Below are 16,841 nucleotides of genomic sequence, written 5' to 3'. Positions count from 1 at the left end.
AGGGATACAGGAGAGCTGGTGGGTCACAGAGTCAGCCCCACTGTGTACATCAAAAATGTGCATCTTTTCTACATATAAAGCAGACTTCTATAAATAGCTATGTGTGCACATAGTTATACACAAATACATATAAAATATATATACAGACACATATTACCTGTGTCTGTATATATATATATATATATATATATATATATCTGCCCATAAGTTAGGTGGGCTGGGAGCAAGGGCAGCCCATGCCAGGAGGAGCCCAGGGGATCCCACACCTCCTGACCTTCCACTACACTTGCAAAGCAACTTCATAAACTCACAGAAGAATCCATCCAAGCCTACAAACCCTCCAAGACAGCAGTTCCCATCTCAGGAGTGTGATGCTGGCACTGGGAGGATGAGCCCTCGCCTCCTCCACGGCCACTGCTGCCCACACTCACCCACCACACCCGACCTTCCCTGCTCCCTGCCTGCTTCCGTTGCCAAGGAGATGGGGGATGCTCACACAGACCTGCTTTGTGTTGTGTAGGTACCAGGTTTAGCTATTTTTAAGGTTTGTTGGTTTTTTTTTAATTTATGGACAGCCCCAGGCACATTCCCACAGGATGAGTGTGCTCAGAGCTTCCAGCTCACCCACCCTGCACTGCTTCACACCTCGGCTGTCCAGGTCTCTCATTCCCTCCTTCCCAGCCATCAGCTCCTGCCCTCACGCTGCCCACGTGAGCTCCTGGGCATTTTTCCATCAGGGAACTTAGTTTTGGGGAGTTTTTCAGGGATCAAGCTGCAGGGACAAGAGGGACAGGCCCCCCCTGAGTTTGGGGAGGAGAGAGCTGGATGGGAATGGTGCCCATCTCCACTGGCACACTCAGCTCCACCAGCACAGCTCATTTAAGGCTGTGCTCTAAATGGAGACCTTGAAATATCTGTATCAAGAATAAGGAAATACACACAAAATATATTCCCACCACTTGAGTAGGAGTAAGTAGAAAAAGTAGGAATTTGCACCACACAAGTAGAATAAAAAGGACAAACAAAAGCTACTATATGAAGGAACCCCCCCCTCCCCCAAACTTCAAATCACACACCACTGCTGCGGATCAGCATGGAAAGTGAGAATATATATATTTTTTTTTTTTAAGGAACTTAACTCTTATTTCTCAAATATAAATGATCAATCCCATCAATTCCACCTCAAGGTGAAGGGCCTTACCTATAACTTACCCAGATTTTACTCTTGTCCCTCTCAAAGTGGAGCAAAGGAGCTGAACAGTGGCACACTCAACATGACATGAGGATTTTCATTTTCACTGAAAGAGGCTGTGCCTAAACATCAGCACGTTGCTCTCCTGGGAAGTTAGATATATTGTTCTTCATATTCCAGTTTGCCATAGATGGGCAACACTCCAACGTGTTTGCTCAAAATCAGAGCACCAAATGCATCACAGCAAACTAGAAAGCACTTGCAACTTTTTTTTTTTGGCAACTTGATTTTGTTATTGGATTGAAAAAGTACCTAAGTGCTCAAGTTAAACCATGCAGTACTTTTACAGAGCAGTAAAAGCCAGATTTGTTATGCATTTATTCAGCACTTTCACAGCAGTGTGGTTACATATCACAGCCCAAACGCTGCTCGTGTTGTTTGTACAAGTCCTCTGTTGACTTCGGAACAGGGAAACTCCCAGGAGGAAACCAAACAGGGTGCAATCCAGCTGCTTCCAGAGAATAACAGTAAATAAGCTGAGCAGGAAAACAAAGGGAAAATTAACTGTTTCACAGGAAAGTTATTTCTGAAGGGGCTGAACAAAGTAAAATCAAGCAGTGGCTAACAAGGCCTCCCTGCAATGTGCCCAGATCTCCTGCTCGCCTGCCCACCTCTGCAGCAGCATTGGGCAAGTTTCTCTCAGCTGACACAAGAAAACACGACTGAATTCCTAAAAGCAAGTTTTAAGGAATGTATTCCCTTTCTGTCACAGCTCTATGGCATCTAGTACCACCACCACACAAAATGAAGGAGCTCTGGCTTGTCCCTGCCGGTCTCTGGTACAACCACTCCCAGGACTCCTGTGGGAGAGGGGAGAGTGCAGGGTTTGGCCGCAGATTTGCAGGGGGAGGACAGATCTGAGCTATTAAAATGCAGTTTTAATCCCCCCAGTTGTCATCCTGTGGGATATCCTAACTCGGGGAGCTTTTGTGTTGGGCAAATAAAAGGCAGGTCAGCACGGCAGAGCAGCCCTTAACGTGCTGCCCTCCCTATTCATCCCTCCAACAAACATCTCCCAAATTCATCAGCCTGGCAGCTTCCACAGACAGGGAAACATCACTTGCTAAAAAGCCTCCCCAAATACTGAGGAGCAAGCCTTACACATGGCACTTTTGCATGACATACCCAAAAACCTAAAGATTAGGATCAACCCACACTGCCTAAACCTTTTCCTCCTGGCACTTTACACATTTTAAGACATCACATTGGCCTGTCCTTGCCTAAAGCCCTGCTGTGCAAAAATCCTGGCACAAGCACACCCAAGCACAGGGCTCTGCACTCACCTGCATAGGTGGATCCACAGTCCCACACTGCAGGGAAATGTCACTGCTGAAAGTGCCACCGCCCCAGCCCAGATGATACCCCCCCCCACTTACCCCAAAGGTCAAGACTCCTCTCTGCAGATGGACAAACAGCTGTAAACCTAAGAAAATGGTTAAAATTATCACTGGAGTTGTTGTATCATTATTTGTAATTTAGACAATCTCAGAAATGTGGGGAAACTTCTTGGATCACAGGGAAGCCTCCAATAAAATCTTAATTACTGTGAAATTGGTGGTATTTATCACGCATGCCTCTCTCACTATGTATTAAAAGGTTTCCTGAAAACACATCTACTTAATTATAAACCTGTGAAATAAGAAAACCAAGCTGAATTCAGAGTGCCTTACTACATCCTACTTGTTCTGTTCAATTTTTCTGCTGGAAAAAGAATGGCATCAACACTTCATGAACATTACAGCTATGCACTACCCAATCAGAGGTGTTAAAAAAAACAGAGAGACATCAAGACTTCTGTAAAGCAGGGTAGAGAGCTCACTACATGTCACAGACTTAAACACAAGAGAGAAGGAACCTGTCCCTGACATGGAGCTGAAAAAGTGTGACAAAATAAAAGTGCACTAACCCCTCACCAACTCGCACATAGAACGTCCCAGCTGCAGCAAACTTCAATTTTGGGGTGCTTACAACAAAGGTGCATCAGTCTTGGTACAGAGACCCAAGGAAACGGGCAGTAAATTCTCTTCCATGCTCACCCTCACTCTGGTTGAGCTGCACAAGCCTTGGGGCCAGGAAAGAATCATAATTTCTCCCTCTACAGGTCACTAACACACAAGAGGAGTGGTGGTGTACGAGTGTATTGCCGTGTAAATGCCACCCCTCTTCAGCTGTGATTTTGCAATGTCAAATTTCTGAGCAGCATCAAAAACAGTTACTGGTTTTATCATAAAAAAAACCCCAAACCAACAACAAATGAACAAAAGTCTGCAACTGCTTCACCATGAGAACTCCTCACAAGTGCCAGTGTACTGACAATAATGTGCCCATTTCCCAGTCCAAAACTCCATGAATTTGAACTACTGGAGGGAGATGGGTGCTACCAGCTTTTCTGACTAACAGAACCAGAACATTTAAAAGCTGAGACAAATTATATGGAGTGAAGGGCTGCCTGTGCGCTTAAAACCAACGTTACTTAAAACAAAACCAAGAGCTCTCCTCTTACAGGAGATCTCTCCCTCCTCCCTTGGCCTCTCTAGAATATTTCTAAGCCACTACTGAGCACAGAGAGCAAAGTACAGCACACAATGTAGTAACTTTAATTTTTCACACAGTTTCTTCCCCACTTACCTGCCACAGCTTTGCAGACACTGTGCCCAGTCACTGCCCATGGTGATTAACAATTACAACCAGCTCTCGCTACAATTAAAGGCATGCTCTGACAGTGTTTTGGCCAAAAGACCAAGATGTTTCTTGCCACTTAATAACATGACACAATTTAAAGACTCTTTGGAGTTTACAGACAATGAAAGTCTCGGGTCAGTGTCACACAGGGTGTCAGGTGAGTGCATCCCTTTAGGAGCTAATCCTCTTTTTCCAGAGACACTGATCTCCCACGGGCCTGCTGCCAGTGCCTGTTCCACAGCAGGGGCTTGGGGCAGCAGCCTGGGGACAGATTTGTCTGTATGCAAGGAATCATCATCAAATTAATGTATTAGCAGGATTAGGCCCTCAAAATTATTAGTTTAAGTGGCCCATGAGAGGAGGAATTAAAAGAAATACAACCCAAAAGCTAAATATTTAGTACAGAACATCAGAAATGCTTCTCAGATTTCCACACTGATAATCAAGTGTTCCTGATTATTTTCTTTTATAATTGTGCTCCAAATTGTGGTTTATGTCCTACCTTCTTCTGCAAACCATTGTAGTTGTATTTGAGGGATCAGGCTGCCCTCAAGGAAAGAGTGTTTTATTAAACCTTCACTAGACAAACACAAAATATTTCAGGTGTTTCAGACACCTTTCCTTGCTTAAAAACCAACCAAACCCACTGTCCACTGATGTCACTCCAAGACCCCTAAGACAACAATCAAACGTCAAGATACGTGAAGTCACATACCTCCAAAATACTGACAAAACAAAACAAAATATAAAAACATCCCAAAGTGCATCTTTAGCAAACAGCATCCCCTCAGGTAGACTCAACTTTTACTGTACCAAGAAAAATAAATCCAAGTGGAGAAAAGATTTAGAGAGAAAAATACATTAGCAAATACAGATAAATTTGTTTTTAATAAAGGAGTTAATTTTCTTTCAATCCTATATAAAACAATAGCAATTAAAAACTTCATTTTTGAAAGTAAAATATTTACATATGAACAAGTAACTGTGCAAAATTTACATGAAAAAAAAAAAGGAAAGACAGGATTTCCTAAAAGACAAAATAAAAGGGGTGTAACAGTTGTCAGGTGTTGATAAAAATACTGATCAGCATTCAGTTTACACGCAAGAGAGTTAAATTCTACCATGAGAGTTCACACAAAGAAAGCCAAAGTATTTACAGTCATAAAAGTACTATCAATAGACAATTTAATACAATAACCTCTGAAAATATAAAGAACCAATTAGTATATTTGTAATAAAAAAATAGGTACAAAGAAGGGACTTTGCTCTGGACATCTTTAAAGTAGGCCCACAGCTTGCATACAGTCTTTTAGCAAAATAATTATAGTTTACATAGCCATTTTTATGTTATGTGCCAAAAATTATGTACAATTACCGACAAAATACACCAACCATTTTTCAACACTTGATTCACACTGAGAAACAGTCTTTTGATGATTCCTCTCAACTTTTGATTTTATTTAATCTAAGCTTTCACTTTAGCTAAAAAACACAGTGCAAGTAAAATATATTTATGCTGAAAAGGTTTCTCTTTTTTTCCTTTTTTTCCTTTTTTAACTTTACAGCTTTACAAACTATAGCAAATAAAATGCATTTTTACAGATGCTGCTAAAACATTCAGAAGTAACCCTCCTTTATGGGATTTCAGGGCCTCTAATAAGCAATAATGTGATTAAAATTGAGGTTATGTTTAAAATTAACTGTATATCCCTCTAGATTTTGAGCATTTGGGGGAAAGATAAATATTCTTTAAAAATCAGTTTGCTTTGCTAACTGACTGTTTAACAAAAAAAAGCTAAATGAAATGAGGTCATCTGCTGTAGACATATGCCTATATAATGGATTTAGTTGAATAAAACTGAACTAAAATGAACAATTAATGTCGAAACTGCTACAGGGCTGACAAAGGGTAGCTAGTTATTTGCTAAACGATTCCATCAGTCTTTATATATGGCTTGTTTGGCAAGAAGGCCACTCAATCAAGAGATGAGTTAAAATTTAATTGTCCTTTTATAGTATCCACAGGCCTTGTAAGTATCCTCACTGTTACAGAAATGCATTTCTCTTATACTGAAGAGTTTATTTATAAACAGGAATATAAAACTGTTCCATGTAAAGAGGTGGTTGTTTTTCAAACAATATCCCATTCGCTTGTTACAAAAAGGCGTAATTTGCAAATATATTAAAAAATGTCCTCAGGCGTCTCTCCGTCAAAAATACCTTGATCTTTTCCATTTTACTTAAGGAATGCTTTGTATAGCAATAGTGAATGGCTTGTCTCTCGCTCATTTTCTAAACAAAATATGAGGTCCCTGAGGTTCACCCGCGTTATCCTTTGTCGCGTAAACTGTCTGGTTGTTCCAACTCCAGAGCTGCCTGGGACTGCTGCACTCGAACCAGATCCCTGGAAAGCAGAAGAACAGGTCAATCAGTCCAAGCCCAAAAGCATTTCAAAACTTTTCAGAGAAAACATGTGACGTAAAAACTGTACATAGTCAGGAAGCTGTATGCTACCAGATTAGAGATTTCCTTTTCAATTCTTATTTATTAACAACAGTTGAACAATCAGAAGTTTTCAGTGACATTCAATATAGACAAAAAAGCCCCAAAGCACTGCTTGTATTTTTAGGAAGGCACTAAGGACAGGCAATCCCAACAACCAAACCAAACAGAAGGGCCAGGATTCTTCACAATGGCAGGGGTGCCGAGGGCAGCCCTGGAGTGGTGGATGACCTGGGGAGCAGTCCTGTTCTCGGGACTGTGAGGCCTTAAATCATGTCCTAGATCCCCCTGATTTCCATGGCAGGGTGCTCTCCTTGTGGTGACAACAGCTGTAAGCAAGCTCAGCACTATATTTAGGAGAAGCTTTCTTAGACTCAGTTACGCATTCTCTAATGACCTCTGAATACTTCTCCATCTCTCAGCATCACTCAATGGGAGTTTCCCGAAGTGGCACGATAAAGAAGCAGCATATTACTATATATGTCACTTAAAAAAAGAAGAAAAACGCCAAAACCAGAAGGAAACAAATGAGCGGCACGGAAGGGCGGGCGGGGAAGCAGCGGGACGAGGCCGGGGAGCAGCTGCAGCTCCGCGCAGTGCCCGGCAGATGGCGCGCGCAGACCGGAATCCGGGCTGCTCCCTCCGTTTTCAGCCAGGAATCTTTTGGGCAGCCCTCTGCTGCTGACAGGTTATTTACCTAATAATGAATTCTTTTGGGAACGGGTCATCTTTCTGTGGCTCAGCTACGGATTCACTCTCCCCTCCAATTTAATTTGCTAGAATAATGTTCTCCTTTCTTCTTTAGATGGAGCTTTGATACTTCATGACACCAAACACGCTCCAGTAGTGACTAAAGACTTACCCGCCTGTGAGTTTGGAGAATTTTCAAATATTTTTCTTAATAAAAACACTGCAGGACTTGAAAAAAGCCAGAATTTAGAGTGGTGTATGAGCCATGTGAATAAGCTGCTGAGGCTCCCACTAACACGCGTGAAAATAACGTATTTCACCAGTGAACATTACTGATGATCAAACCAACCTAAACCTGCACTGGAAATGATCACTCTGGTTTAGCAGAACTTTGTTCAGTGCAGATGAACTTGCTTCACCACAGTGCTACCAGTGAAGTCAGATTTTTGATTCTCAAGCATTCTGTTGACCCAGCAAACACCAAATCACCAAAATCCTGTAGTTAGGGGCTGCTTAAAAGGCTGGATTTTCAAAAGGATATTTTAAGGCACTTGCACAATGTAGCCATCTAATTTTAATCAACTTCAGTGGAAATTAGAAGATACAGGAGAGTATTGGATGCTAACTAAATTTTATCATATACATGAATGCTAGAGAACAGAAAGAATGGTTGGAAGGGGGTTTATTCTTGGTTTTAAAATATTCTTTAGTGAAAGCTGAAGCCTGAGCTTTATTATGTAGCCCATAATACTTTAAATGCAAAGGTAAAATATCAGGAGTCCTCAAAGACACAGAATTACGTATGGAGTAAGTTAAGAAGCTTTTGGTAACTTTCAGTAAAATCACATGGACATAAAACTCTCAAACTGACAGCAACCTGTTTTGATGAATTTGGAAACAAAACAGTGCAATTACTACTTAGAAGTGACTTCACATGTAATTAAGAATCAGCATTTGTAGACATCAAAAGCCTCCATTTACAAATCTGTGTCTAAATAATGACAAACCTTATTTTCCACACTTCTTGTAATATGACTTAACCACAAACTGCATACAAACGGTGACAAGTGGAGCCCAATTTAAAAATGTCAAGTGACACAGCAGCAAAAGCACAGCTGTGAGTATCAGATCAAAGGCAGCTGGTTCTTAATTAAACAGACAAAAAGATTAGATTTCCAGGGAACCTGTAGTTAATTCGTTAACCACTGATTAATCCAGGATAACTAAATTAGTCAGATTTAGATGAAATACAAACAAGTGTTCACAGGAGATGCACAATACATCCCATAACCTAAGTGACATTAACAGACCATTAAGGTGGCACAGCTGAGCATGCAGGAGTAAGCAATGCCAACATTAACTCTGCATGAGGTACTTCAGCATATTCCTCTGAGACGACTTCATTTGTGTACACATCTATCTTTGCAAAGTGCCCCATTCTGCAATTTTCATAATTTTGAACCACATCTATAAACCTTTAATAGAGTAATTTGTCAGCTTATATAAAAACAGCTCTTATTCTCAGTAGCAGACATTTTAGTAAATTTCAAAACTTAAAATTACTTTAAAAGATCTCAAGAGGCTTGATTTTTTTTATAAACAAAAATAACATTTACTAATATTCAGATTTTTCTCTCTCATTTTATATCAAGCACATGTAAATTATTGCTTCTAGCAATTCAGTATAAAACAAGGTGAACTCTTTGAGGCTTTTCTACAGTATAAATGCTTTAGCACTGAAAATTCAGAATGCTCAAGGAGTAATAAACAGAATTATTAAACTATTACTATGCTGTCACTTGCTATCAGGCATAAAATCCCACAGGGAAAAATCCTCAAATTATGAAGAGAGCTTTTGGTCCAATAAATGACAATATTCAAGAATATTTTGTTCTTTTTAAACATTAGAGAAATCCTACATTGAATGTCTCATGCAGAAAGCAATTTTATACCATTTCTTGTTTATTTACTTGTTTAAAAATACAGCAGATAGTCATCTGCCAGAATGTAAATTAATATTAAATGAATGAGACACTGAGCATTCTGACACTTAGTCTGCAGGGAAGTTCTTAAAAGACAGAGTCAACAGTAGAATATACAAGGATGTGCAAGAACATCCTGATCAAATGGAACTGGTCAAACTGATCTGCTGCGGAGACATGAAAACTAAGGCCAATCAACTGCTGAAGAAAGAAATTAGGCAAGCTCCTGTAACTTGAGGCTCCTGCTGTCAAATTTAGCAGTGATTCAGTTCTACCACCCCACCTACCTCAGCAGCCTTACTCTGCACTCCAAGTTAGATTGGTTACATCCACAAAAATCTCCTTCCAAAACTATGGAGGTCCAAAAAGCTGAGGCTTGTGAGATCAGAGACGGTTTTTCTAACATCTCTCCAGTTCCGCGAATCAGGGAATGACAACTCAGATTCTATTCCCTATGCCACTACGCAGGTGCTAAAAATTGATCCTGGCCTTGGAGCGAGCAAATACGAACACAAAACACTTCTGGCTGCCCAGGGAGCTCCCACAAACTGGGTAAAAAGCTCTGAACAGGAAGGTTTGCACAGAGGCTGAGGCAGCAAAACCAAAGGTGACAATTATACTGTACCTCTGTCCCTGATCCAGATCCTGGTGAATCTACTTTCCTTTTCTTTCTGGGACCGATGGCAGCTAACGCAGTCAGGTTGGCGTCCCTCTGTCTCATCTGTGCTAGCTCTTGCTGCTGCATCTGCGTATGCCAGAACAAGGATGGCTCATTATTTCTATTTCAATTTCCAAAATAAAAGTTCATGTTAATGTCAGCACTCACCTCCTTGGCCTTCTGTTTCAACCTAAGCTGTTCTGGATCTTCTTGTCGAGATCGAGACTGTGTTGATTAAGGATGAACATGAGGTGGTTGGAGGAAAAGAAAGAAAAATTAATTCAGTTACAAAAGCAGTTAAAGATTATATATGAAAGCTTTTCTTCAACTTCAGCAGCAAGTGGGGAATACCTATCACTCCCAGAGAGGGCAACAGTGGTAAACAACTTTTAGAAACTAAAAGTTTTCCTTCTCTTAGTTTAATGTATCTATTTTTGAAAAGGCATCCCATTTTTCTGCTTTGTTAAAGACAGCGAAGAGTAGCCAGGCAATTATGCCTTTAATGCAACCATTACGAGACACAAATTACACAGACCTGTGAACTGAATTACACACTTTGCATATGAACAAAGGAATCAGACCTGTACTTCTTGGAACAATTCCTCCCCTTGCTGGGTAACCAGGCACCTACTCAGAGCAGATCTTTCTGCTACACCTACACACACAGGTCAGGCTGCAGTCTGAACAAAGTGCACCTGAGTGACCAAAGACCATTTACATCAGCAACTGCCCATTTCACCGGGCACCTGCAATTCCTTGGGCGTGTCATACTTTCAGAATCACTAAATTGTTTTGACTAGAAAAGACCTTTAAGAACATCAAGTCCAGCTGTTTCCCCAGCACTGCCAAGACCACCACTAAACCATGTCCCCAAGTGCCATATCTACACAATACTTTCAAGGACGGTGACTCAACCACTGTGCAGGGCAGCCTGTTCCAGGGCTTGACAACCCTTTCAGTGATGAAATTGTTCTCAATATTCAATCTAAACCTCCCCGATGCAACTTGAGGCCATTTCCTCTTGTCCTATCAAATCCTGAGTGCTGTTAATCCCTCACGTTCTTCAGGCCAACAACAAAATAAATTTGGGTTTTGACATTGTCAACTCATGCTGGATCACAAAACTAACAGAAAACATAGGTTGTTTTGTGAATTATTTCTAGGGTGCCCTTATCTAATCATATTCATTTGATATTCACTGAGTAAAATCACAGTTTAATATTCACATTCATGTTTATATCAACTGCTTCTTATTTATTGTATTCATCCAATTTGCAAAAATCTTTCTGAATTTTATTTCTAGTCTCCAAAATACCTGTAACCTCTCTATTACATTTAAGAGTACCACCAAGCTACAAAATTCATCTTTTTTTGCCAATGCAAAATGCAAAAACTAAATTTCAAGACTCCCTTTAATTGGGAACACGCAATCAGAGTGGCAAAGAAGCTGTTTCCCATGCTTTACAATGAAAAGCAAAACTGAGCTCTAGTTAAGAACACATTCATCAAGTTCCATCTTTGAAGATTAGTCTTTCCCTTCACTGCAAGTGTTTTAGAATGAAAAGAAACTCTGCAGTTTTGATGTCAAAAATGACACTTTGCAAACACGTGTGAAAGCCAAGCACTTGCCTTTGCTGCGCGCATTAAAATTTCCCTTTCTTGTTCATCTTTACGCTGCTTTTCTATTTGATCAAGTTGTTCAAAGAACTTGAGCTGTGCCCGAACGTCACTTGCTTGTTCGTATCTTTCATCATCCTGAAAATACAGCAAATATGTTTCTCATAACTCCCTTAAAAACAAAGCTGTTAACTTGTACTGTACTGGGGAAGAACACATACATTCAAAGCTCCAATGTTAACTTTGTCCTCTACAGACAAATAGCAGGAGTATATTTACACCAGTCAAACCAGCTAGAACTCTTAAAAGCATTTTGTTCTATTCCGTGAATCATCAGATTTTGACTTCTAAACTAATATCATCACAGCTTTAACCTCTCAAACATATTTCACAGAGCTGCACGGTTTTTTTTAAATGCTGCTCAGGCATTTGCATCTATTAGGAACACACATCTGTCAGATAGCAGTCTCTTGGGAATTCAACACAGTGCTTTTATCTGTCTGACTCTACAGTCACTCACACACTAAACATTTGACATAATAAATAAAGGGAGGGCACAGCTTCTCTGCATTTGTTTTAAAACCATTTTGTATATGCAAGCTGAAAAGTTCTAGTCACCCATGTGTATTAATGTCTTAATGGAAGGTGAATCAGCCAAAGAGAATAAACAACCTGATTTCACAGAACAAAGAACACCTGAACTCCTGCTGAATTTGTGCAATTTTGCCATTTGATTTGAGCAATTAAATGCAGTTACCTTGTAGGAAATATTCCTTTGTTGAGCAGTCTCTGATAGTTTTTCCACTAGGTTTTGTATTCTTTGTTGTGTAGCATGTGATACGTAGCTAACTACATCAGGATGGATTTCTGTTATTCCGTGCTTTTTACCTATAATCAGGACATAAGTGGGTTGTACAAGAACATTTTACAATACAGCTAAATGTGAGTATAACCTCAGTCGTAGAAATTTAAATGCCTTTTGCTAATTATGACTTTCAGGTTTTTCTCAGACTAGGATTAAACAGGAAATTACATACATACTAAAATTCCTATTAGTTTAACAAAACTGACAATCTATTAATAAATGCTGTGTACTACAGCCTAACAAAGAATTCAAGATTGCTTTTTGTTCCATCCTCAATTCTAAATTACTAAGTAAAGCTGATAAAAGTGCTTCTGGACTTACTTCATTGTTTGTGTCACGCTTGTTACACCTTATCAGTTTATACAGTCAGACTTTCAGCCAGGTTGAGTAGTTTTGATGTTGAATTGCCATCACTTTAGAAGGCAAATCTATGTTTGCTATTCCTTGACACTATTCTACTTTCATAAGACAAATGATTGCCCACAAGCATCTGAATATCCCAGAAAATATCAGAAGGTAATGACTCCAGCAACTTTTAATTATTCAAACCAGTTTCCATGGAAAATGCCTCCAATGTAAACCTAAGAGCAGTGAAATTTGTTTTTACTGATGTTCAAGATAAAAGAACATACCTATTTCTAATATCCTTCTTTGTAAAGGTGCTGGGAAAAGGAAGGTTTCATCTTTACAGGACCTTGTTAATGTGCCCACGAGCTCAGAGTTTGTTGCCAATATCCGAGCACTTTCTTCTGACAGGTTGACTCCAGCCATTGATGCAACGTCATTAATGTCATCATCATCCCTTAAAGGAAGGAAAATTTATTATAATCATATGATTTAGGGCTTATCTGCACACATTGCTACGATACCACAGCTGCATATAATGAATTCCACCATAAACCTGAATACTTAATTTTACATTTTATTTGCTTTTGTGATATGGTAAAATACAACTCATTTGTTTGTAAATGAGACATTACTGCTTTGACTTCAAAGAGCACTAATTTTGTACTTCCTGTTTTTTCAAGATCCTTTCTTATGTAATATTTAAACAGCTTGAGGAACAAGAGACCAGACAAATCACTACCACAAAACAAAAATAATCTGCCCTCACCACTAAGACAGGCTGTACATGCGAGTAACTCAAGCACAGCTGGGAGAAGTGAAGGAATGAATTCCATTTGCTTGTCTGGGCAGGAATTGTTTATGAGGTTTAGTGCCAGCTAAATGCTAAAACCAGTCTGGCGTGAGTATGTCCAGTGCTGTTTGTTTAAGTCTTTAATGAAGAAGTAAACCTGCCCCCAGAAAATCCACCTCTAGGTTATTGTGAGTTTCCCCAGACAGATTCAGCACCAGAAAGGTCTGAGTTCAGCTGCCCAAGCAGCACAAGCACAAACATACAGTTCCTCACCTAAAAGAGCCTCCCCCAGGTTCTTTCAGTTTATTCTTCTGAGCAGCAGCTACTTGTGTCGAAACAGTGGCAATAGCTTTGTTTCCAGGTAATACTGCTGGTTTTACCACAGGTACTGCAAGAAGACAGACAGGATTTGTACTCCATCAATAGGAGTTCACATGTGCAAGCCAGTCACAGGTAGTTATGGCAACAGGTCTGGTACAAAAACTTGACCTCAATAGCTTCTGTCAGCATTTCACCCAGCTAAAAACAGGACCCTCCCACACAATTCCAGCACCCAAACCATTTCTCTGACTGTCAATGCTGCCCTGATAGATCTGTACCCCGAGCGACTACAGCACTAGACACTGGAAGAGTTTAGCAGTAGTACAAACAGGGCACTTATGAACTGACATTCACAGAACCACAGAATGGTCTGGGTTGGAAGGGATCTTAAAGATCATCTCGTTCCAACCCCTCTGACACCTTTCACTATCCCAGGTTGCTCCAAGCCCCATCCAGGCTGGCCTTGAACACTTCCAGGAATGGGCTATCAACAAGTTCTCTGGGCAAGCAACCCTTAAACCACACTTCAGCTAATGCTGTCAAATATGGCATATGACAAGTATCTTGACCTCTTACCTGTCTGAAGCTGATTCAGTTGGATTTGAGGAGTAGTGAGCATAATACGACTGTGTGGTTGCCGCAATGCCACCATGGGTGTCTGTGTCAACGTTACTTGTGGAGGCCTTATCAATGCCCCTGCTTTTTGAGACTGCTGGATAACCTGCAAATAATAAGGAAAAAAAAGAACTGTAAATAATCCGAGAATCAGGTGGGAAGAACAAACCCTAATAGCACTTTAATCAAGATGCAATTTAAGTTTTACTTTTTTTCTCAGATCTTTGATTGAGCTAAACCAGCAATATAAGAAGTACTATCAAAAAACCTCCTGTGCAGTAACAAACGCTGCACTTCAGCTCACATACCAGCGGCGTGGACTGCCCTTGTTTACTGACACCAACTTGTGTGGGCTGAGTGAGGCTGATGACGGGTTGCTGGAGGGTACTGGTGACAGTGGCAGTGGCCTTGCCCGCCGTGCGCTGCACCGAGGAGCTCAGCAGCACGGCCGCCGCCGACGGGATCGTGGCTATCGTCGCCTGCGTCGTCGGCTGCTGCTGCTGGCTCTGCTGAATGAAAGCTGCAGAGTCTGGTGTTAACTGTCTCAAGGCAGGTAAACTCCTCTGAAAAGGGGAAAGGAAAGAGTTTTGTTGAGTTGTTTAATCCTGACTCACACAGTATTAACTGTAAAGAAGTGACACGTTTCAGTCCATTGGATCGGTCTGTGTGTACCTGAGGAAAGGTGACAGGTGAGCAATATCAACCTGCTCCTATTTAATAAGCAGGACAGAGGGACAATATCTTTTGGATATCATGGGCATCTAGGCTATGCAGCCTACCTGGAACCCCTGGTATGTATTTAACAACCCAAGCCCATGCTGCCTTCCTTGACCGTCGTCCTATGGCTTAAAAGTCGCACTGGAACACCAGGGAAGATTTCAGAATAGCTCAACAGAGAGCACAGTGTTTTAGTGGCTTCTTAAATTAGCTGTTTTCTTATGGCAACAATTTTTGTCCTCAGGAACAGCTCAAGGTTGAACAAGCATTTAAGAACCCAGAAATGTCAACACACACCTACAACTACATCCCTTAATCATACTTTAGCCAAGCAGTTATATTCTTACCATTTAATGCTGTAGTACTTTCACTGATTTTTAGATGGTAAATGTTTTACTATTTTGAGATGTCCAACTACTATAAAATTTATGACAAATGTCATTTATTATTGAGAGGTGACAAATTTCCTGCTTATCCAAACCAGTTAACAACACAGGCAAAAGACTTGCCAAAAGGTACAGTTTTCTGTATCACTGAATCCCTTGTTTTCTTTGTAAGACTAAAAAGAGAGCAATAAATCAATTCATACGTTTGTGGTTTAAATCGCAGAAAGAAAACTTTTCAGATCTCACAAAAGAGCTATGATGTGTCACCACCATAGAAGTTACGTTACTGACTGTGCCAAAAAAATCACAATAACAAACTCTAGGAACTAAGACACAAAAAGTGTTTTTTAATGGAGCAAAAGCCTAACCAAGCACCATTTAAAACTTCCTTTAACATCATTTTGGAATTCCACCTATAATGGCAAAGGAGTGCCTGTGTTCATTGCTGCTGATATATAAGCACAGAGATTAAGAAAGGGTAGTGAAGATAAATTACCTTCAGGAAAGGCACAAGGTAAGGTTGAGGTGAAGAATTAAGTTCTCTGTACAGCCTACTGGTAAAGTCTTCTGGTTCAATTTTTCCATCCTTTAAAACAGAAAATCCAAATGAACAAACTTGTAGAAATTAACTTTTCAACACCAAAAAAAATGTAAGACTTATTGGAAGTAAGTGGTTTTATCATCCCTCACTATTTTTAGTTAACAACTGCTTTATGGTAGTAACTAATTTTACCACAAATTTCAAGTAGCAAGACCTACAGACCTCTGGTTATTATGTGATAACATCTGGAATACACAGCTCTACCCTAACTTACAGGTTGCTAACAACTACTCTAAGCAATAGTAGTACTCATTCTATGAATATTAAATGTCAAGCTTTTATATTAGCACCAGGCAACAGTTTTTTGGAAAAACTTGTGATTTCCTACACTCAGTTAATGCACCAGCCATAGGGTCTTCCCTAAAGTACATAATACATCTTTTTATTCATTGTTTTATCAAAATGTAGAATTTAAAGAGCTACTACTTGCATTACTCACACTTCAACTGAACTCATGTTCTCATGCATGAATATGAGCAGTAATGTCTCAGTTATAAACTTAATGGAAATTTATGCACCTATTTTAATTCAGAAGAGGCAAAGTTAATTTGATTTAGCTCAGATTTTATAAACTCCATCCTCTGAAGAAAAAAAAAAAACACAAAACCCCAGTTTTTGAGTCTGAATTTGTCCAGATGCTATGTTTTACAACTTTTGATGAACTTTTCTTACCAGCAGGTTCTGTACTAATTCTTTCACGTTAGCCGCAGTCTCTGAGGACTGCTTTCCAGATGATGCCAGTTTTATTAATGTGGACAGAAAGTTTTTGCATTTCTTCACATTTTCCATAGTTTCCTTAGATGGAAGGGTAAAAG

The 16,841-nt window shown here is 40.0% G+C and overlaps 1 protein-coding gene across 1 annotated transcript in view; it reads right to left on the bottom strand.

Moving 5' to 3' along the window:
* Positions 1-4,791: 4,791 nt before the first annotated feature.
* The window catches only part of TAF4 (TATA-box binding protein associated factor 4), a 36,347-nt gene continuing 24,297 nt past the window's right edge, over positions 4,792-16,841 (bottom strand). Inside the window, exons 6-16 of the mRNA XM_032127135.1 lie at positions 16,699-16,821; positions 15,922-16,011; positions 14,631-14,885; positions 14,284-14,428; positions 13,660-13,774; positions 12,881-13,050; positions 12,141-12,271; positions 11,396-11,521; positions 9,935-9,991; positions 9,734-9,853; positions 4,792-6,338 (exon numbers count right to left, since the gene is read on the bottom strand). Of these exons, the coding sequence (XP_031983026.1) occupies positions 6,171-6,338; positions 9,734-9,853; positions 9,935-9,991; positions 11,396-11,521; positions 12,141-12,271; positions 12,881-13,050; positions 13,660-13,774; positions 14,284-14,428; positions 14,631-14,885; positions 15,922-16,011; positions 16,699-16,821 (1,500 nt within the window). The 3' untranslated portion in view covers positions 4,792-6,170. The remainder of the gene's footprint in view (positions 6,339-9,733; positions 9,854-9,934; positions 9,992-11,395; positions 11,522-12,140; positions 12,272-12,880; positions 13,051-13,659; positions 13,775-14,283; positions 14,429-14,630; positions 14,886-15,921; positions 16,012-16,698; positions 16,822-16,841) is intronic.

Source organism: Corvus moneduloides, chromosome 17, assembly GCF_009650955.1.
Source record: "Corvus moneduloides isolate bCorMon1 chromosome 17, bCorMon1.pri, whole genome shotgun sequence".
Lineage (NCBI taxonomy): Eukaryota > Metazoa > Chordata > Aves > Passeriformes > Corvidae > Corvus > Corvus moneduloides.
This window is presented reverse-complemented; position numbering and strand designations above follow the sequence as displayed.